Below are 21,799 nucleotides of genomic sequence, written 5' to 3' on the forward strand. Positions count from 1 at the left end.
AAGGAATATATCATCCAATCGGGAGATATTTTTGTATGAAATGTTTAGTAGATTAAGGGTGTGGCGGTGCAAAAGATAAATCTCATTAATGGGGTTGGTTGACTAGTTTGATTACCATTCTTATATTTTTTATAAATATGAGTTTTGAGTTCCTCAATTTCTGGTTGAATGAGCATGTTCAATCTTATTTCAGACATGCTAACAAAGAATGACTGTCAATGTCAAATCTTTTCTGCAACTATCAAACTTGTCGAACAAGAAACGATATGAACAGCCACCAGCAGGAATAGACATGCAAGATACGTCGTCACTCGATTGCATTTCCATAACTTGTACAAGACATTCGAAAATTTCAGTTGTTCAAACTACTGAGATAAATAAATTGGAGAAAGAAACCGTCTCTGACAAACTATAACTGATGAGAGCAAAGATTGTAATGGGAAATGAAGAAGTAGAAGGAATGAACAAACCCAAACATCTTGGAACAATCGATTTGACACTAGAAACTTGCGTTGTTGTTCTTTGTGTCTTTCATCGAGCATCAGCTGATGCGAATGAATCAGCAAAACCTGGCGGCCGGCATGGTATGCTGGTCTGTGTAGTGTCTGTACTTCCCAGAAATGATGAGGAGTCATCCACATTGCTGTTCCCCTCGAAGGCTTGCCACTTTTTCAATGCTTGGGGTAAAGTTAATTCAAGGTCAATGCCATAGATGTCGTCGGAATCGGGTTCTGCTGGTTTCCAGAGCTCTGCTAGTGATGACAGCACATTGACCGCATGGCTCATATCTGGCCTCTGGTAGGGCTCCCTGGCACAACAGTGGCCAGCAAGCTCAGTCACTGTGCTAACACTGGCTAGCGTTTCCTCATCAAGCTGGATTGTTTCATCAATGGCCTTCCGGAAGGTTTCTTTGTTCATGTGCATCCGACGGAACCATGACACAAGGTGCATGCTTTCCTCAGGCTGAGTTTCATCAAGTGCCCTTCGGCCTGAGATCAATTCCATGAGGATCACACCAAAGCTAAACACATCTACCTTCGTGGTTACTCGTCCAGTAACTGCCAAAATGCAAGCAATGTTAGTTCTAATGCCAGAAACTCAAGCAACTTGAAATATTTGTAATGGAACTAAAACCCAATTACCTGCATACTCCGGTGCCAAATACCCAAAGGTTCCTGCTAGTCTTGTTTCAATAGACTGTTTGCCATCCACAGGAGCTAGACGGACCAAGCCAAAATCTGCAACCTTGGCACGCATATCGTCTCCGAGAAGAATATTTGACGGCTTAAGATCTCGATGAATGAAACTCTGTTGTGCCAGACCATGTAGATACTCAACACCTCGAGCGACATCTAGGGCAATTGTAAGTCGTCTAGTCCATTCAAGTGGTTTCAGACCTTCATGTTTCCAGTTGAATAGATGCCGACTAAGGGTCCCTTGAGGCATATATTCATATACAAGAAGCCTCTCATTTCCATCCAAGCAATATCCAAGAAGTGCAACTAAATGGCGGTGACGAACCTTAGTAAGAACTGCAATCTCGGACTTAAACTCGGCCAAACCCTTCTCGCTCACAACACTGGACTCCATCCTTTTCACAGCAATCTTTGTCCCATCATGTAATTCCCCTTTGTAAACTGTCCCAAAACCACCCCTTCCTAACACATTTTCCTCACTGAAATTATTTGTCACATCCCTCAAAACTTGAATCGAGATCACCATGTTGCCAGCCTCAACCAAGTGAACATCACTTGGTCCACTGCTCGTGTGGCTGAAAGTTTCACTTCCACCAGTGACACTTGATCCAGCGACAGTGATTTTAACTCCATCCTGGTCATCGGAATGATGAGGGTGTATGACTACAGTAGTTGGACTCTGCACTTTACTGGTACGCTTTCCTTTTCTAGCATACAAAAGGATACCCAAAACAAGAAGACTCAAGCCACCAACCGCACCAATTGCAGAACCCACAACAGTCCCCGTATTCGATTTCTTTTCACCATTTCCAGAGGAACTGCCGCTGCTGCCGCCGCCGCCAGCAGGAGATCCACCAGGGGACTTGCCAGCTGGTGGAGAAGCCATTTCTTTTCCTATATCAGGGTTACCAGCAGTTATCACCGCCACATTTTGCCTGAAAGGTGGTACTTTTCCATAGAGCCTGTTGTTCGAAACATCTAATCGAACAAGCTTCGGCAATGTAGTGAGCTCTGTTGGTATTGTGCCAGTAAGATTATTACCCGAAAGATCCAAAGTTGTCAAGGAATCAAGCTTCGCAAAATTACTAGAAATAGTTCCAGTAAGCCCTTTTTTTGCAAAAAGGATAGACACAATATTTCCTTGAACACATGAAATACCTAACCAGTCATTACAAGGATCATTCCCCTTCCAATTATCAGCAAAATTCTCTGGATAACCAAAAGCTTCCATTATAGACAACAAAATAGTAACACGTTCATCACAAGCAACACCAGGATCATCCAAGCAAAATCTATTACTACCTGCCCTCATATCTAGAATTACACCATTAGCAAATTTAGGGGTTGGCCCTTGAAGTTTATTATTAGTCAAATTCACGATATAGAGTGACTTTAAGTTCATCAAAGACGAAGGAACAACCCCAGTGAGCTGATTATCCCTCAAACTCAAATTGCTCAACTGAGTCAACATTGAAAAATCAGGCAAGGGACCTCTAAACTGGTTCATATTCAACCATACCTCTCTTAAAGAAGACATGTTCTGTATCACTTCAATTGTCCCATTCAACTTCTGCCCATTAGCCCAGAAAGACTGAATCATAGAACCCGCTAAGGATGCAGGCAATTCACCTTCAAGGTTGTTCATGGCCACATGCAAATCTGTCAAGCCTGGAAAAGTAGCTAGGTCAAACAAACCTGGGAATCTCCCATTAAGATTAGCCTTGTTAGCAGAGAAAGCTTTCAAAGAAGTCGCTTCCTTTATGCTCTCAGGAACCTGCCATGGCCCGAAAGGGTTGTTATCGAGGTAAATAGCGGTTAACGAGGTTAAGCCAGTGAAGAAATCAGAAGGGAAAGATGAGAAATTGTTGTCATGGAAGTTGGCTTCTTCCAACAGGCTTAACCCAGCAAGGCTCGGGATGGGTCCACTGATTTGGTTGTTCATGACTTCAAAGACTTTAAGCTGAGACAGGTCTTTGAGATCAGGGGGAAGGGTTCCTCCAACGTTTTTGCTGGGAATTTGAATCCGGGTGATCCTCTGGTTTTCACAGCGAACGTTGGTCCATTGGCAAGGGTCAGGGTCAGACCAATCGAGCGAAGAAGGGAGCTTTAGGCTGGTTTTGAGTTTTCCCATGACTGAAGAATCAGGGCTGGATTGAGAAGAGACATGTAAAGCAAAGAAGCAAAGAACTGAAAGAAACCCAAAAAGAAAACAACCACCCCCAAAGGGAAGGGTATTCGCCATTGTTGTTCCTCGTGTTTGTTTTTTTCTTGGGAAAATTGAGAGAGAAAGTAAGGGAATCTGAAGGGAAAAAAAGTTGAGAACTTTATGATGGCGTTGGCTGGATGGGTTTGATGAAGGGTTTATGAGGCATTGATGATATGATGAAAAAAAAAAAGAGTAACAAGGCATAAGAGGAGGGAATTAAAAAGGAAGGAAAGGAAGAGAGAGAAATAGAAAGAGCGGTGATTGCGAGTCTGAAACGGCGGGGACACTTGGATACACATACACATAAAAAAACTGGTCAATTCAATTAAATATATAATTTTAAAAAATCAATATTTTTTAATTAATTAATTTTGGTTTGGAGTAATGTGAATCAAAATAATATATTTAAAAAATTTAGGGACTCTTTTGAATAAACGATGTATTTATTTATAATTAGTATAAAAGTAATAGTAATTATTAAATTGATTAATTATAATGCAAGATAAAAAAATTAGTTGTATTAAAAATAAACATCCGTCCAAAGAAATCCTTAAATAATGTTCTATTGTATCACTATATATATATAAATTTTTAAAAATAAAAATATTTTTTTCTAAAATAAAAATAATTGGTACATATAAATTGGGTCCTACCTACTTAAAGGAGTTCTAGAATTGTAGAATGTATATCCCTCCCTTATTCTTTTTCATCCTCTTCTTTTTAAGGTATTTTAATTTTTCTAAAACTATTTATTTGTGACATTTCTAGTTTCCACTAAAATATTTTTTTTTTGAAAAATTAATTTGTAAAGAAATCCTCCTAAATCAATTATATTAATACCTTTCTGTTTTTAATTAGTTTAGTAGTAAATGATAAAAAATCTATTTCAAATTCATTATAGGTTTTGATCATATCTGTTATTTTTAATGCAATATCTAAAACAGGGGATAATGCATTTCAACACACTCAAATTCATGTCATTCTGTATTGACAACAACACTCATATTAGTCAAACTAATACTCATTCGACAAAAATTCCTTTTTTTTTTAAAATAGAAAAAATAGGTAAAGAACAAGCATATATTTTGTAAATAAAATTCAAAATTTAGATAAAATTATAAGGAAAGAAATCACAGTGATTTAGGATGGTCCAGTGGTAATATTCCTAGAGCAGTACATTTTAGGTATAGTAGGAAATTAACATTATGATTCCAATATCAATTTTCTATTTAAATCCCACCACCCATTAATCATTTTGTTTACAATTTTATAAGATTAGGTAATTATTTTTTTTTTACAATAAATACTTTTTATAACAGTTACTTGTTATAATAATATTTTGTTATAATAATTAAATTTTTAGAAGAATCGAATTTTTTTATTTTAACATTTTATAATAAATTTTCACTTTTAACAACAGTATTTATAGTTATGAAATACAATTTTTTTTATTACACTATTTTTCTATTATAATATATAATATAGTCTAAAATTTTTTAAGTAAAATTATAGTTATTTCATATAAGCGAATGAAAGCTATCTCAATTAAAATATTATTGTAATAAAATGATTAAATTTCACGTGAAGAAATTTATTAATCATATTTTATTAAATGAAAATAATCTTTCGAGAGTAGAATTAAAGAAATCAATTCAAGAAATTATTAAGTTTTCTAATTAAATATTCTGCTGTGAATTTAGATCATTATAAACTTATAAATTGATTACTTGAATTCAGTAACTCGATAAATTAATTAATTAAATTTAATAATTCATACTGATTAATTGAACTTGTTAGATTTATGAAATTTATAATTAATCATGTGAAAAAATATAAAATAAAATATGCATAAAAACAATAATACGTGTACTTATTATACGTCTTTTAATTTTGTTGATTTGATTCTCATATTTTTTTTAAATATAGTTCTCACTTTATTTATTTGATGAAAATTCACAATATAAATTCTATTATAAGTTTACAACAATTGTCTCTTTCTCTATAACAAACAAAATCCAGACAAATAAATGGATTGTTATATAGATAGAATTGTCAATGGGCTGGGTTAGGCTAGCTTTGAGTCGGGCCCTAACAAAATTTTAGGCTCAGCTAGAAAAATGAGCCTAATTTTTTACCCAAACCTGGCCGGATAAAAATATTAAAACTTGGGTCCAACCTGACCGTATTAAAATTTTTTATTTGATTTTTATGTGAAAATTTAAAATATATATAATACATCAAAAACACTAAAAACATTAAAATAAATGTTTCTCAATGTATTACATTGAAAATAAATTAAAAAGGAAAATATTTATACTTAAATAACATTAAGATAGATACAACTTAATAAGCGAATACATCTAAAATAGTAATAAAATTAACAATAAAATAAGACTTATACAATAATTAAACAATAACAACAAAACAATATAATGACAACAAAACACTAAGAAAACAACAGTAAAATAGTGAAAAACAACATCAAAACAACAAGATTTTTTTTTTGCAAAGTTAGGCTGGGCCCAAAAAACTTTACTTCTAAATTTACCTTATTTTTTTTCTAAGCCCATTTTTCGTACTTATATTTTTACCTAAATCCTTTCACTTTTTGAGCGAGATTTCAGATTGGATCGGGTGGCCCGACCCATGAATAAATCTAATTATAGAGAGGATTGATTATATATGAAAATAGGAATAACATTTATCATATATATTTTGAATTTAAAGTTTTTTTTATATTTATAAACTTATTTTTATCTTAATTTACGTAATCACTATATTCGCAAATACAAAGACTTTCACGTATTAGTATTATTAAAATGTAAGAAAATAGAATTATTAAAATATAATAATAAAAATTTTAAAAATTTTTAATTTATTTGACATCGTTATTAATACAACAATTTAGATAATATTAATTTAAGTGTGTCTAAGTATGCAATAATTTTCGATTTAAGAGTTTAAAAGATCGAAATCATTGTGGGTCTCTACTCATAAAAATAATATATATGAGGTATCAGATAATAGTATAATTAGATAATAATTAAATAAATGTAAGTTGTTGTGGTGATTATTAGCAAATCTATACTGTGGATGTCGTAAATCAACGCGTTTATTTAAGTGCTTCCTGCCCCTACAATATTCAAATCACATTTAAACCAATAAGATTACACCGCACTTACCATATAACCCAAACTTTATTATAAAAATTAAATATGATTTTAGATAATGTTTGATGTTGTTTCATGGAACGTGATCATTCAATATTTGATATATATCGAAAGATATTGATTAAAATATCGTAAAAATTATAGAAATTACATTGTCAGATTTGATTTAGTAAGTACGTTCTTAAGAATGTAATGATAATTTATGAATTTACTATTATTAAATAAATTTATCCTCGTATAAATTCATGTATATATATTACTTGTAAAAACTTCGTTAAAGTAATAAAGAAAATCAAATAGTAAGACAAGAGAAGAAGGCAATATCTTTTTTTTTATGTTTATTAATAGATTAATAGTCTAAACCGGTATAAGATAGGGTTAATTTTGTTTTAATATATTTTTTTACTTTTTAATCTAAACTTTCTCACCTATTTTATCGTGAAAATCACGTTGTTGAGAAAGTAACTTCCGAAAGAAAATAAATAAAATTTAACATACTAAATATTAAAATCACTTTCCAACTGATTAAATTATTATAAAAGTAACTATTTTCTATTATAAAATAATGAAGACTTTAATGATATGAGTTCTAATTCGGAATAAATTTTTGATAATTTAGTAACTAAATTGTAAAATTTCGAAAAAATTAAAAATTGTATGAAAATAAAATTCAAAATATATAATGAAATAATAGTTATAAGCAAATTGATCATTTGGGAGTAAAATCATTACAACCCATTATCTAAACTTTGTTAAAGTTTTGGGCCTATAGTTTAGTAAAGCCCTACAATAATTGATAGCCCTAGTAATATTTTAATATCTTAATTTAATTATTTAAAACTTTTTACAAAATTTATATATATTTTAAATTCTCGAGTTATCTATCGGAGCGAACCCAGCAACTAATTCTCCGCATTCTGTAGGTCCATTAAGATTTAATTATTTTAGATTAAGATTAATTTGATTATTCTATTTTTATTTTAACAATTCATTATAGGTTCTAATCATATCTGTTATTTTTAACATAATGCCTAAAACTATCTATAGTTCCTCCCAAACCCATAAATAAGCGGATAATGGACTTTAGCGCATTTGAACCCCACATCCTACTGAATAAACAATAATAACTATACCAATTGAGTTAAAACTCAATCTGACTAGCTTCCTCACTTTTGTTTTAACCATTTATATTCTCTAAACATGCAATTAATGAATAAATAATAAAGGAATAATTTCATCAATTTATTTATGAAAAAATATTAAATTCAACAGATAATTTGACTTGTTACCAACAAAAAAAAAGTTAAATTAAACAATATTATTTCTAAAAACCCCAAATCGGCAATTCGAAATTTGGGGAAGAAATTTTAAAAAATGTTGGGGGTTGAATTAATAAATTAACCATGTTTGTAGGTGTATTTAATGCTATTAATCCACAATTCATGCAAACACTGTCCAAGTTGAAAGTTTCTCTGTTTCATATTTTGTGGTCCAATTAGGCGTTTGATGCTTAAGCTGGACTGATATTATTTTGTTGCGTCCTTCCATGTCAAACAATATCAAAGCTTTGATGAAACATTAAATCAAATTTCTGTATATAGTCCTTATATTGGTATTTTTAGTCTCTATTTTTTTTTAAATTTTAGTCATGATAGTTATTCTATTTTCAAAATTTGACGTGAAATGTCATGATAGTTTTTTAGTACTACATATTACTCACTAAAAATTCAATTAATAGATTAAGAATTGTCATTTGCATCAAGACTGAATTTTCGAGATTCGAAAAGTATAAGAACTTAGAATGATCCAATAAGAGAATATGAATTAAATTTAAAATTGTACACATAGTACAAGACTAGTAATTAAGCTTAATCAAATACTATTGTTCGGGTAGAGGCTAAATCCACAACTTTTACAAAATACAAGGACTGATAGTAGAATTTAACCAATATATATGTTATATATTTGTAGGCATCTTTTTTTTCTCTTTCAGATTTTGTGGGTGTCATTACAATATATTGTTGGCCAGTTGCCATCTGTTCGTATTTGATTATATTCAAAATTAAAAATAAGGACATCCTTTTGAGTGTATTTATAAAAAATATTCTTAATTTCTAGTTCGAATTTCATTTAATATTAATTATCAATTATTTGAAAATCTCGAAACTAATTTTTTTTGATTATATTGGCTAGAACTATTCATAGTCCATTTCCAACTCATAAATATGAGGATAATGCACTTCAGTACACTCGAACTTACATACTCCTACATTAACAATAATGAACATACTAATCGAATTAAGACTCAATCAGTAATATCGAAATTAGTTGAATTTTAAACAACCAAATATTGTGTAAGAAATGTGAATACGTGTGACGTGAATCCCTCTAACAATGGTGTATTGTTGTCGTTGATTATAAAAAGAAAAAATTAAAATTAAGGGGCCAGTTTAAATAAATTTTGTATTAAATTGACTAACCAAACCTAACTTGTAGTTTGTTGTAATCATGTTTTAAAGATTGTTTGGTTTATTAAATTCGAATTATTGACATTCAAAATCATTGAAGTATGACTGGATTAAATTGATTGCATGTGCCGGCTCCTTCACATGAACATATAATTTTCTTTGCTTAATAAATAATTTTGAGGATTTTAATAGTTTCTTTTTAAAATTATAATTTGGGCCGATCACGAAGGTTACCGAAAAAGAGCTATAATTTATTATTGAGAAAGACCGATCCAAGGAGGTGGGATAAGAGAAAGTAAGGGAAATGGGTCTTGAATTCCACCTGATTTCAATCTGGTCATTATTAGTGCTGCTACCTTACCAGAATCAAATCACGAAGCTGTGATCGTTGAGGATGATGACAACAACTCAGTGGGCCACTCTATTACTTTTTCTTCAAAAGATCTCGTGCATGCAATGAGAAGAGTTGGTACGTCTATGCATGAGATAACCAAGCGTGAGTTTAAAGTGTGGAAAAAACAAGGTTGTGTCAAATCTTCAAGGCCGTTGTTGTCTAACATGGATTGATTTAGTGCTTCGTCAGCTGGATAATCCTGATAATGGTTTAGGATAATCCATGATTGTCATGATGTGTTACTAGAAACAAATTGTTTGAAAGCGTTGTATTATGTTAAGGGTACTCTGATGATATAACAGTCGGATTCATATGCCATTCATGCCATCGGAGACCTGTTGTGTTGAGATTGGGATATTGGTATTAGGCACGTGTATCGAGAATACAATATGATGACAGATTGCTTAGCAAATGCCGCAGAAAGAATGATTATTGACTTTTACCCTTAATCCCAACCTTTTAATTTTGCTTTGAACGTGCTGCATGAAGATGTTATTGATTTATCTTTTCTTAAATTGATTGGTATGTAACAGCTTTTACCCTCTTTAATAATAAAAAAAATTTGTACACCATTGCTTAAACAATTAATTGAAGGGCTTCTTGTTTTTGTTATAATTTTTAAATTGAAAATGTTTTTGCTTATTAATTGTTGGAACCAAAAAATGGAAATTGTGGTAATAATAAAAGTGGATTTCTCCTTTTTTTTTTTAAGTTTTAGGACAAAGTTAGAATATTAAAATTATTATTATTAGAAGAATTTTATTTGAATATCACTTTCAGTCCCTACATGGCTATTAAAGTCCTTTTGCTTGAAAAAAAGCCTACTAAAGCCCTTAATTTTAGTTTAGGTAAATGTTTTATATTTTTCTTTTATTTTTACTCGACATTAGTTTATTAATTACAAAGACTTCTTTACTAACACTCGTATGTATGAGATTACAACTATTTTAAGTTACTAAATTAAAATTTTTTGGTAGATTAAAAAATTATTCATTCACTACCACTCCTTTCCTCCTAAAATTTTCTTGCTTTTCATGTTGGGTTGAATATTGGACTTGATTTCTATTCCATTAGTAGCCCAACTTTAGAGGTTGTTTGAGAGTGTAGTTATCTAAAATTCGAAATTGGGAAGGGCTAAATTTTTTTTTTTCAAATTTTAATGTAAAAAAAAATTCAGACTAAATAAATAAATTAAATGCTTTAAATTTTTCAACATAAATGTTTTTTCTCATAGTATCTCAAAAAAATTTCAATTTTTATTATATTACATATTATAATTTAAAAAAAAAAAGATTCAATTTATTGTTTCACCTAAGGCCCAAAAATGTCAATAACAAACTGTGCATTAGACAACAATTTAGCAAGGGAACTTATGTTGATAAAAATTCCAAACTTGGCATCAAGATGGTGAGAGCATAATATGGTGGTCTCATGCATTATAGGTTCAGATCATATCTTCTTTTTTTGACACAATACTTAGAATTACTCAGTCCTTTCCCAACACATAAATAGGAGAATAATGCCTTTCAGTGCACTCGAACCCATGTCCTCTTGTATTGGTAGCAATACCGATGCTAGTTGAACTAAGACTCAATCGCCTTGTATAACATTGTTTTTTGTATTTCATCATTTCGATTTTTTTATGGCTTCCTTCTTTCCCTGTATTCTAAATCAACAATCTTATTGCTTCTACTTTGAAAACAATTAAATATTAGAATTGCTTGTGGTTTGTTGAGTAGAATTTGCTTTTAAGGGCTAATAAAATCACCTAAGTTGCATTATATGGGATCACCTGAGTGTTAATGAAATTGTTTATGTTATAGGAAAGGCGATTCTAAATCCACAAACATTTTTCCAAATTACTTTGATGATTTTGATTTAAACTTGCTTAAATCAGTAATTATGCAAATCTTATGTCAGCATGGCTTGCTTCTCTTGACAAATTTTGAAGTAGAATTAGACTTAGTTATGAGTCGGATCACTTCTTTACGTCTGAAGATTCGTTCGAAAAGTAAAAAAATTTGAAAAAAAATATAAGTCTGAAAATAAACTTAAACAAAAAATTACATCCAAATTGATAATTTAATTTTAAATCTATGAAATAAATTAATCCACTATCTCTTTTTAGGAATTTAGGGTGCTCCTGTTGCTCCAGAAGAAGGATTGAGTTCAATACTTGGAAAAGTGCCTTCATGTTTGTTATTTTATTGTAAGGAGATTGAAATAAAATACTTTGAGAACGATGAATAAGAGTTTGAAATGATTAGTTATTTCCTAAAACATACATTAATGCTCAATAAGTAGATTTGATTATGGGTCAAGTCACGTTGATGTAAAATTTTAGGCACGTTTTTTAAGTTTGGGTTTTGGCTTGGCTTAGAAAACGGGTTCAAAATTCTATCTAAATTTGACCCAGAATAAAAATGCTAAACCCGAACTCAACTCGACCTGCTCATATTAAATTTTTATATTATTTTTTATATAAAAATAAATTTTAAAAATATAATACATAAAATACACTAAAAACATTAAAATAAATATTTTCTAACAAATTAAAAATATATTAAAAAAACCTTTATATTTAAATAATATTAAGATAGTTGCAACTTAGTAAGTAAATGTCTCTAAAATAGTTACAAAATTAATAATAAAACAAGAGTTATACAATATCCAAACAATAAAAATAAAATAATAGTAATATAGGAGTGAAATGTCAATAAAACAATTGAAAAAAAAGTTTAGATTGATTCAGGCTGAATCGGGCTTGGGCCAAAAAATCTTACATGTGGCCTAGTCCGTTTAGAAAATGAGCTTTATTTTTTTGTTCAAATCTAATTTTTGACCCTATGATTTTTGTTAAACTCTCTCACTTTAGATAAATTTTCAAATTTGAACGAATTACTCCCTCCATGATCAGGTATACAGAGAATGTGATAATTAGAATAAAAACTAATGCCATGTGTGAAGAAGAATGATTGGATTTCATAGAAGAAGACTATTGAGTTTTTCAAAGGAATCAAAGAAATCATTAATTATTTGAAATAATTTTTTTTTCTAATGTCTTACAAATAAACAATGAAATCATCAATATATTATATTTAATATATTATTACTATTACTTATAATTTCATTTTAAGTAATGTCTATCCAAATTATTAATTACTTAAGTATATTTTTGGGATAATTCAAGAGTTACCCTTATACTTTAACAAAATTGTCAATGTGGCACATGTATTTTCAATTTGTTTGATTTAATATCTTTATCCAACTTTTGGTACTCGGATCTAATGTTGTTAAATTCCGACACATATTAACACATGGACCTGAAAGAGTGTCATGTAGACTAGAGGAAAAGAGCTAGACAGTCTAGAAAGAGGTACTTTCATAATATTTTCCCTCCCATTTTGATTCTCAAAACTAGAACTTAAGACTTCTTTCCCAACCCCCAACTTTGTTTCTTCTTCTTATTGATACACAAAGAACAAAGAGAGAAAAAGATTACCAAAATCCCAAAAATCCTTTGTTCTTTTGTCTTTCAGTATACGACCCCATATTTGACCGACATTTTCTAAATTATAACTCAAGTGTAGGTTATATTCAAGTAATAAAATATTGAGAATCCGAATTCGATCCATAAGAGAATTGATTAGAACTTACAATATTACAAGTATTATACTAAAACATATTTAAATTTTAACTTTGAAATGAGTGTCAGAAATGTAAGTAGGAGTAAATAAAATAAAAATCAACGGAATAATTTAACTAAAAATAAAATAAACAAATACTTAGGAGAAAATATATTGAGATTGAATGATTCACTCTTGGGGTCATATTAAGATTAAATTTTGGTACTCAATGTTATTACACAATTAGAATTCACACAAAATGGAAGTTCCAATTGGAGAATTTAGCAATTTAAGTTCAATAAGTAAGCATATGAATCCATAAACAAAATAATGCCCATCAAACGAGGGTCCAATATGATTGTCCAATAAGTGTAAGGGTTTAACAAATGAATCCATAAGCAAATGATGATGCAATATGGAAATTCAACGTTTAATTCAAAAATAACATATTGTATTATGATCATTTGATAACTTCAAAACTTATAAAAAAAATTTCAAATATTTATTATGCCGATTTTTTTTTATATATTTTTACAACAAACCAAGGTAAATATCTAAGCATTGATTGTGCCATTTATTGTCTATAACGAAAGAAAAATCTTAGTTTACAAGTTTAATTATGCCATGTGATTAATAATTAATTTTAGCTCAAATGATGAGTATATAATTTACCTTAATATATGCTAAGAGTTTCACACTTTCACTTCAGCATTAAAAATTTAGAATAATATAATAAAATTAAACAACTCAAACTTATACGAAAAATACGTATTAGATATAAGAAACTTAAGATTTTACAGGATAAAGAAACAAACAAACACTAACAAGAAAAGGTTTGTGAGGAGGAAAATGACAATGCAAAAGACTTGCTAGTAATAAATCGCTAGGCCACTTTTTTGTTATCTTTTGGAGTCATTTTTCACATGTTATTTGATGACTTTTAATGGAAAAAAATCCAAGAAAGTTGATTGAATATTTGCATCTTATTCATTCATTGTAGAAATTTCAACTCCAAACTCTAAATATGTTAGGAGATATGACTCAAACGCGAAAATACGTCAAAATTATCTATCAATGTAGAACTTATAACTTTCTCTTTACTTTTGGAATTTTTCTTGATGCATTTTGGCATTGATGTTTCAATATTTGAATAGATTTTCAAATTCTCTTTCTGACGATATAAAGTACACCCAAATTAGACACGAAAAAGTGTTTCAACTGGAAGTTCTAAATGTGTCCAAATTACAAAATTCTTTAAGCATTTCACTATCACTCTAAGCTTAATGCATTTAAATAGAGAGAGACCAAGAGCAGTTTGATTCAATAAAAATTTTTGATTGAGCATGAAAGTAGAGGTAAAGATGTAAAATTAATATTCCACTCTACCTCTTCGCACCGCAACGAGAGTGACGGTGGAATAGTAAAACAAACCACCACTTTCCCACAAAATCCCAATCCTCCGCCAACATCTGCTTCTTTCCCTTCTCTCAATATCTTACCTCCAGTCCTCTATTTTATCCTGCCCACCAAAAACTCATCGCTCTGCATTGCAAATCGACGATCAGAAATCCAAGTAAGCCATATCCTGAATTCTAGTATTCCAACATTCATTTCATTTTATTATCATTTTGTATTTTATTTTCACATATCCGCTCTTTTGATCTATGTTATCCCGTATATTCAAGATATAGAATTTATGAACTCAACTTTTACCTCAATGACTCACAATATTTGACTAAAAAATTTACATCTTGAGTTTGAACAGGAAGTGCATTTAATTAATATTTCTTTTTTTTCAACTCAGTTAACTAATAAAATTTAAACAAGTGACTCGTTCATATGATTATATTTTTAATATAATAAAATAATATTTATTGAATTGGTATCACGAATCGATTTAAATTTACGAAAATATTTTCTAATTAAAATAATTATTCAAGTGCATTTTAAATTTTTATTATTTAAAAAAATAATTAAAAAATTGCAAAGTTTGATTGTATTTGTCCTGGTGATAAAATCTCTAGTTAACTCCTTCATTTTCCTTTTCTCCCAAGTCCCACTACCAACCCCCCTCTCCACCAACCTCTCTCCATCTTCATTTTCTCCAACAACCCCTTTGCATCTTCTTTTTTGTTGTTTATATTAAGCTTTGGGTTCGCTTTTATTTATTTGGATGAGAAACAACAGCTTCCATCTCTTGACCAGAATCTTCTCTTGAATCTTCATTCAAATGGCAATTTCTCTTCATAATTCAACAAACATTCCCCGTGTTGGCTTCGCTTCCCCATTTTTGGGATCAAATTCCGCCTCCAAGGTCTCTATTTCCGTTTCTTTGAATTCTTTTTCAAATCTCTCCTTCAAGTAAGTTCTTTCCTGCTCCTTGTCTCTTATTTGATTCTTAGTGGAACAAATTTTGGGTTGTGGTTGCATTTAACAAATCGTATCTTCTGTCTATTCAGTTCATTGGAGCAATACCATAAATTTGTTTCTGGGTCATCAGTTGTGTCATTTAAATTTGTTAGCTTTCGTACTAGAATTTGCCATTCCAATTTTTACTCTTTTTCCACAAAGATTAAGTCTTTGTGAAATAGATAGCCTTAGTTTTGAATTTATGAAGATCTCATGTCTATGTTTCGAGATTTTTAGTACATGCAGTTGCTATGTCAAAATCCTTTGCGTCAATATGTTCAAATATCAGTCAATTGTTTTGAGTAGCAGCTGGTAATTAATATAATATTTATTCTGTACAAGATGATAGTGTAGACTGAAGATCTTTTCAGCAGTTAAAAGGGTATCTTGGCAATAAGTAAGGACAAATTGCTGTGGAGGTAATTTTGTGTAGTAGTGTGCTTTTACAAGTCTAAAGAGAAGTGTCCTTACTTTTAGTTTGCCTCATTCCTTAAGCTGATTCATTGAAGTTGTACAACTATTTTAAATTAAGAAACTTCCGTTAGTGAAACTATTGCAAGCAATTCTATCTATCAATTTAAAGATTAAAAAAAGGTTAAACATGTTGTGCAAGCATTTGTTAATTTGTGTGAAAATTACAGAAAAGTATTATCACCCAAAGGGAGAAGGAGCACCAGTTTAATAGAGAGTTTCATTGTCTAGTTGTATGTGCTTCTTGGCAGATCTGTTGAGACTTCAAGACAACAGTTATATAGAATAAGTGCAATGTCGAAGGCAGAGAGTAGCAGCTCTAACCAAGTGAAAGTTGACATCTCTTTGAGCCCCAGAGTTAACTCTGTGAAGCCTTCAAAGACAGTGGCTATAACTGATCATGCAACTGCTCTTGCACAAGCTGGTGTCCCTGTTATTCGATTGGCTGCCGGAGAGCCTGATTTTGATACATCAGCCATTATAGCTGAGGTGCTTTTCTTTTTCTTGTGCATTTTGGGTCCTTCTTGTTATTTTCTCTTTTTAAGTTTTGACCTCTTTTGGTTTAGAGTCTCTTCTTCCACTAATAAGTATTTTAATTTATTGTTCTTCTGTTGTTTCTGGAAAGCAAGGCTGGGATAAATGCTATTCGTGAAGGTTACACAAGGTACAGTCCTAATGCAGGTACTTTGGAACTTCGTACAGCAATCTGTCATAAGCTAAAAGGTAAGTGTATATATTATGCAAGTGCTTTTTTGATTTAGAACTGTAAACTTGATGTGTGTTTACCTTCGGAGTAGGATGAGGCATGGTTTCTCATGTTTTTTTCTTGTTCTTTTTATGTATTTTCTTTTAATTTGTTGAAGAGGAGAATGGTATCTCTTACACACCTGACCAAATTGTGGTCAGTAATGGTGCTAAACAGAGTATCCTTCAAGCAGTTCTTGCAGTTTGTTCTCCTGGGGATGAGGTAAAGTTTTTCTATTTGGCAATCTTTACCATAGAATGTACTGGAAGTATGTTTTAAGAAATCCTCCCCAACCTCTTTTGACCTTGTTGTGAAATTACTATTGTAGATTTATTTCTCTTTTCACCCAATGCTGAACCATGTTTACTTATCTTGCTTTCTTTCTTTCTTTCTACATTCAAATCACAAAAGTTCATAGAACTGGGGACTTTCTAGTGATGACATAGTCACCTTTGAATTGAGTGAATATTCTTGGTATCTATAACCCATTCCAGTGATTTATTGTTCCATCAACAAGAATAAAACGTGGACACAAATACTATGCCTGATCTTTTTTGTCCTACAGTTGGGTATTTGTTGAGTAAGACAGTTGATATTAGTTGTTTTTTGGAACATGAATAGGAATAAAGCATTTAAATTTCATTTGTTAGTATAATTGCGCTAATAATTACAATATGTAAGAAAATGTTACATTCAAAAACCATTGTTTCTGAGAGGTGAGTTTGAAAACCTTACTCTCATCTAAGAATATCAAAGGTGTCTTCTACTGTATAACTTATTTACTTTTTCATATATTGAATGCATCCATCTGTAATTTTCAGAATAATCAAATTCAAATACCCCATGAAGTTCATGTTTCGAAACTCATCCACTGTTTAATTTACAGTTTTCTTTCACAAGAATTTACGGTTGTGTTCGATGATCTGATCATTAATTAGTCATAGACCGAATTTCTTAATTGATTATGCTATCAATGTTTCAGTCACAACGTACATATTTAACTTAAAGTTGCTGGGTTACAAATTTAGGCAATCAGAAATACCATATAGATTTGAAATGCTCAGCATGAAATAGATCAAATATTAGCTTGCTTTGTCAAGAAAGTGCGGATAGAAAGCCAAATGAACTAAAATAACCTCTATATATAAGAAAATGATATAAAATTTGTAAATATTATAATATTTACCTGCATGCTAGAATGGTTATTTCCTGTTCATGGTGTTAGATATTTCTTCCAATGTATGTCTGATAGTAACCTTAATTAGGCACTCAGAATCATGCTTCTAACAAGTAGAGTAATAAGAGGCGACTTGATTATGAGCACTTAATTTATTTCAGGTTATAATTCCTGCTCCATATTGGGTGAGTTACCCGGAAATGGCGAGGCTGGCCGATGCAACACCTGTTATTCTTCCAACACTCATTTCTGACAATTTTCTATTGGACCCAGAGCTCCTTGAGTCTAATATCACTGAAAATCAAGATTGTTGATTCTATGCTCCCCATCAAATCCAACTGGATCTGTTTACCCTAAGAAACTGCTTGAAAAAATTGCAGAAATTGTAGCAAAGAATCCCAGGCTTCTGGTACTATTAAATAGCCTGAAATCTCAAACCTGCCTGAAATCTCAAACCTGCTATGTGGATACTCAATCACTGAGCTTTTTTGTAATTGGCTTATTCAGGTGCTATCTGATGAAATATACGAACATATAATTTATGCACCAGCAACTCACACAAGCTTTGCATCATTGCCAGGCATGTGGGAGCGGACTTTAACAGTCAATGGCTTTTCCAAGGTAACTCAATTGCATTTAAATGTTGGTTAAGTATTCCTTTTACTTAATTGATGAATTTTCCATGCTTAGCTTTGGTGTAGTTCCTTTAGTGGTCATTTTGAGGATTGACATTTTGAAGATGAAATATGTAGGCTTTTGCAATGACTGGATGGCGACTTGGATATATTGCTGGACCTAAGAACTTTATTGCAGCATGTAATAAAATCCAGAGTCAGGTAGGTTGCATCATACTCATCATTTTTATTTTTGGCAAAGCAAACTACATCCTTCGTGCATTAGTGCAGTCATGCTATTGCCTTTGCCTGTAATAAACTCTGGGAAGAACTTTATTGGAGATCAAGTGGATTTTGTTTCCAGTCTGATATAGAAAATAACCAGAATTTTGGCACTTTTTCTTGGATTGGCTGTGTGGTATATTGGGGACTGCAGATGCAGCCACTACTTATCTCTGACTTATACTGGTCAATTATCTGAATGTGCTTGCATTAATGTTATTTTACTGGGGCTTATGTTTACTCATACTTGACAAGTTAGAGGCATTGTATTTTCCTGGAGGGTTGATGCTGCCATCAGATGAGCTTGCATATTGTGATCGTTGAAGTCAATAAAATACTGAACCATCTGTTGACCAAATGTTAGCAAAGTATTATCATGTTTTGACATAAAATTTTGAGCCCTAAAACAACGAATGAAGATAAAATTTGAGCCAAATTAGAATGGGAGGTGGGGTTAGACATGTCTTGGGAATAAGATTATTGGACTGTGCTTGAAAGGCTAAAGCTGCTTGTCTTTGGAGAAAATCAGAACTTATTAACTAACATAATGACAACGTTTTGCTTATCCTGGTTTGCAAGTGTTAAGGGAAGAAGAATGATGCTGAGTAAGCTTGAGTTGACTGTGCTAGATAGACACATCTAAACATTTGTATATGTCCAACCAATTGAAATTGATATATTAAGAACGGTTCAAATTACTGATCTCATACAGTATAAGGCAATGGAAAACCAATATGTCAATTAGTGCCAATAGGTTGAAATTGATGTATTTTATGCATATCAAAGCATTATTGTATTAGTTAGTGTAATTTCAGTACTTTAATCGATATGTTGAAAACAAAACCTTAATTTGGTTTATGTTTTTCAGTCCACTTCAGGAGCTAGTAGTATAGCACAAAAAGCAGGAGTTGCTGCATTAGGCTTGGGTTTTGCTGGTGGGGAAGTAGTTTCTTCCATGGTGAAAGCCTTCAGGGAACGTCGAGATTTCTTGGTTAAAAGCTTTGGAGAATTGGAAGGTGTTAAGATATCTGAACCTCAGGTAAGCTAATTGGCGCAAAATCTCTTATTGGGCAAACCCTACTTATTACCCCCTCCCCAAAGAAAAAAAACTCGTTTATGTGCTTCCCATTTTCTTCAATGTCAAGTTCAACCAACATACTTCTTACTTGCACTACTTGTTTGCAGGGAGCTTTCTATCTATTCATTGATTTCAGTTCTTACTACGGACTAGAAGTTGAAGGTTTTGGTAAAATTGAAAATTCAGAATCACTCTGTCGATACCTCCTGGACGAGGGTCAGGTATGCTTCATTGAATACTGTTTCAGGGCACTTCTTTTTAAATTAATTAAAAATTGCTAGGCCTGGTTTTGTCAATATTATAGGGAGTGGCTGAATATTGTTTTTAATATTAAAGATCATCAAACATCAAAGAGTGGTTGTAATGATTGGCAGGTTGCACTAGTCCCTGGAGATGCGTTCGGGGACGATAGCTGCATTCGGATATCATATGCGGCATCCCTCACCACCTTACAAGCTTCTTTTGAGAGAATTAAGAAAGCACTCATCTCCCTCAGGCCTGCTGTTCCTGTTTAACACATGAATTATATCATTCAGCAATCAGCATGTTGTACTTTATTTAGTGATTTGAATTTTTTTTGCTTACAGAGATTTTAACATGCTCTCAATGCATTGTTTTTAATCCGGAAATTATTGTACCAGGATTGTGGGGAGAAAATTCCTAGTCGAAAGATTGTTCGAAAAGCTCTATTGATCAATGTTAGGTTTGTATCAATGTGTTTGTGAATGGACTGCCTATTCACATGCTATATGTTTCATGCCTTGATTTGTTCGTTGCTTCAATTTAAGCTCTTTCTCAACTACTTTGCAGCCATAAATAATGAAACAATAGAGTAAACCAATTCATTAAAGAACCATGATTTCTTTTTCTCTTGTATAAGTTTCTAGGTATGGGAAATATAAAGGTATCCATTGCCGAAGAGGAGAGGGAATAATCTCAAAGTTCCAAGGGATATCAATTCTTGAAACTTGATAATTGTTATTCTATATGTGATGTAATGCAATTGATTACGAAACACAAACGAGACATTGAAGCTAGTTACAAAAATTGATAATCGAAAGAAGAATTTAAAGCGAAATTATAGAAGAATTTGTTGAGTGATGTTTGTCGTCCACATACCTTCATATAATGCTGTAATAATCGTTAATTTTCTCATATCGACAGCGGGGATGTAGCTCAGATGGTAGAGCGCTCGCTTAGCATGCGAGAGGTACGGGGATCGATACCCCGCATCTCCAACTGTGTTTCAATTTTTCATTTTCTTAATTAATTCCTTTCCTATATAATACATAAATAAGATATAATCGTGTATGAAAATTTTAATAAATTACTAGCATTAGGTCCCCCGTACGCTAGCTGGGGTTTCTAAATTTTTAAATAAAATTTTAATTAATTAATATAAAATTTTAATTAATTAATATAAAATTATATAAAATTAAATTTTAATTAAATAATAATTTATTTAAAAGCTTTATTTTTTAAATGTTGTAATAATATTAATACATTTTATTAATTATGAAATAATCATTTATTTAAAAGCTTTATTTTTTAAATGTTGTAATAATATTAATACATTTTATTAATTATGAAATTAAATCTATCATGATTATTAAGATATTTCTCGCATTCCTGTTTTGGTCACCAAATTTAAAAAAAATTCAATTTAGGCATTAACATATGAATTTGTTCTTGTTTTGGGTGATAAATAACACAATTAGTCTTCAATACTTATGTATTCTATCAGTTTGATCTTAATTTTAAATAATTTAATAAATTTAATCCTTCACATTTATAAATATTATCAATTTGATCCTAATTCTATGTACCTTGAAGGATATTTCCTTCAAGGTACATAGAATTAGGATCAAATTGATAGAATTTGTAAACGTGAAGGTCATATTTATTGAATTATTTAGAATTAAGATCAAATTGATGGAATATGTAAATATTGAAGACTAAATGT

General features: G+C 31.2%; 1 protein-coding gene, 1 non-coding gene and 1 pseudogene across 2 annotated transcripts; 2 read left to right on the top strand and 1 right to left on the bottom strand.

The window, feature by feature from the left end:
- Nucleotides 1-287: 287 nt before the first annotated feature.
- Nucleotides 288-3,707, bottom strand: LOC107913513 (receptor protein kinase TMK1). Its single transcript, XM_016842130.2, has 2 exons — nt 1,143-3,707; nt 288-1,058 (listed from the first exon to the last, which is right to left on the bottom strand). The coding sequence occupies exons 1-2, from the start codon at nt 3,604-3,606 to the stop codon at nt 532-534; spliced, it is 2,991 nt and encodes a 996-aa protein (XP_016697619.1). The 5' UTR covers nt 3,607-3,707; the 3' UTR covers nt 288-531.
- An 11,386-nt stretch (nt 3,708-15,093) lies between these two features.
- Nucleotides 15,094-20,584, top strand: LOC107913514 (bifunctional aspartate aminotransferase and glutamate/aspartate-prephenate aminotransferase-like; annotated as a pseudogene).
- A 417-nt stretch (nt 20,585-21,001) lies between these two features.
- On the top strand, nt 21,002-21,074 carry TRNAA-AGC (transfer RNA alanine (anticodon AGC)). The gene has a single exon. It is a non-coding gene; the product is annotated as a tRNA-Ala (tRNA).
- Nucleotides 21,075-21,799: the final 725 nt, after the last annotated feature.

The sequence above is a fragment of the Gossypium hirsutum genome, chromosome A13 (assembly GCF_007990345.1).
Source record: "Gossypium hirsutum isolate 1008001.06 chromosome A13, Gossypium_hirsutum_v2.1, whole genome shotgun sequence".
NCBI lineage: Eukaryota > Viridiplantae > Streptophyta > Magnoliopsida > Malvales > Malvaceae > Gossypium > Gossypium hirsutum.

Excerpts from the sequence above, each read along its gene's own strand:
- LOC107913513 (XM_016842130.2), bottom strand. The coding sequence starts at position 3,606 with ATGCCTTGTTACTCTTTTTTTTTTTCATCATATCATCAATGCCTCATA. Across the intron at positions 1,059-1,142 it reads TTTGGCACCGGAGTATGCAG|TTACTGGACGAGTAACCACG; the intron begins GTAATTGGGTTT and ends GCATTTTGGCAG.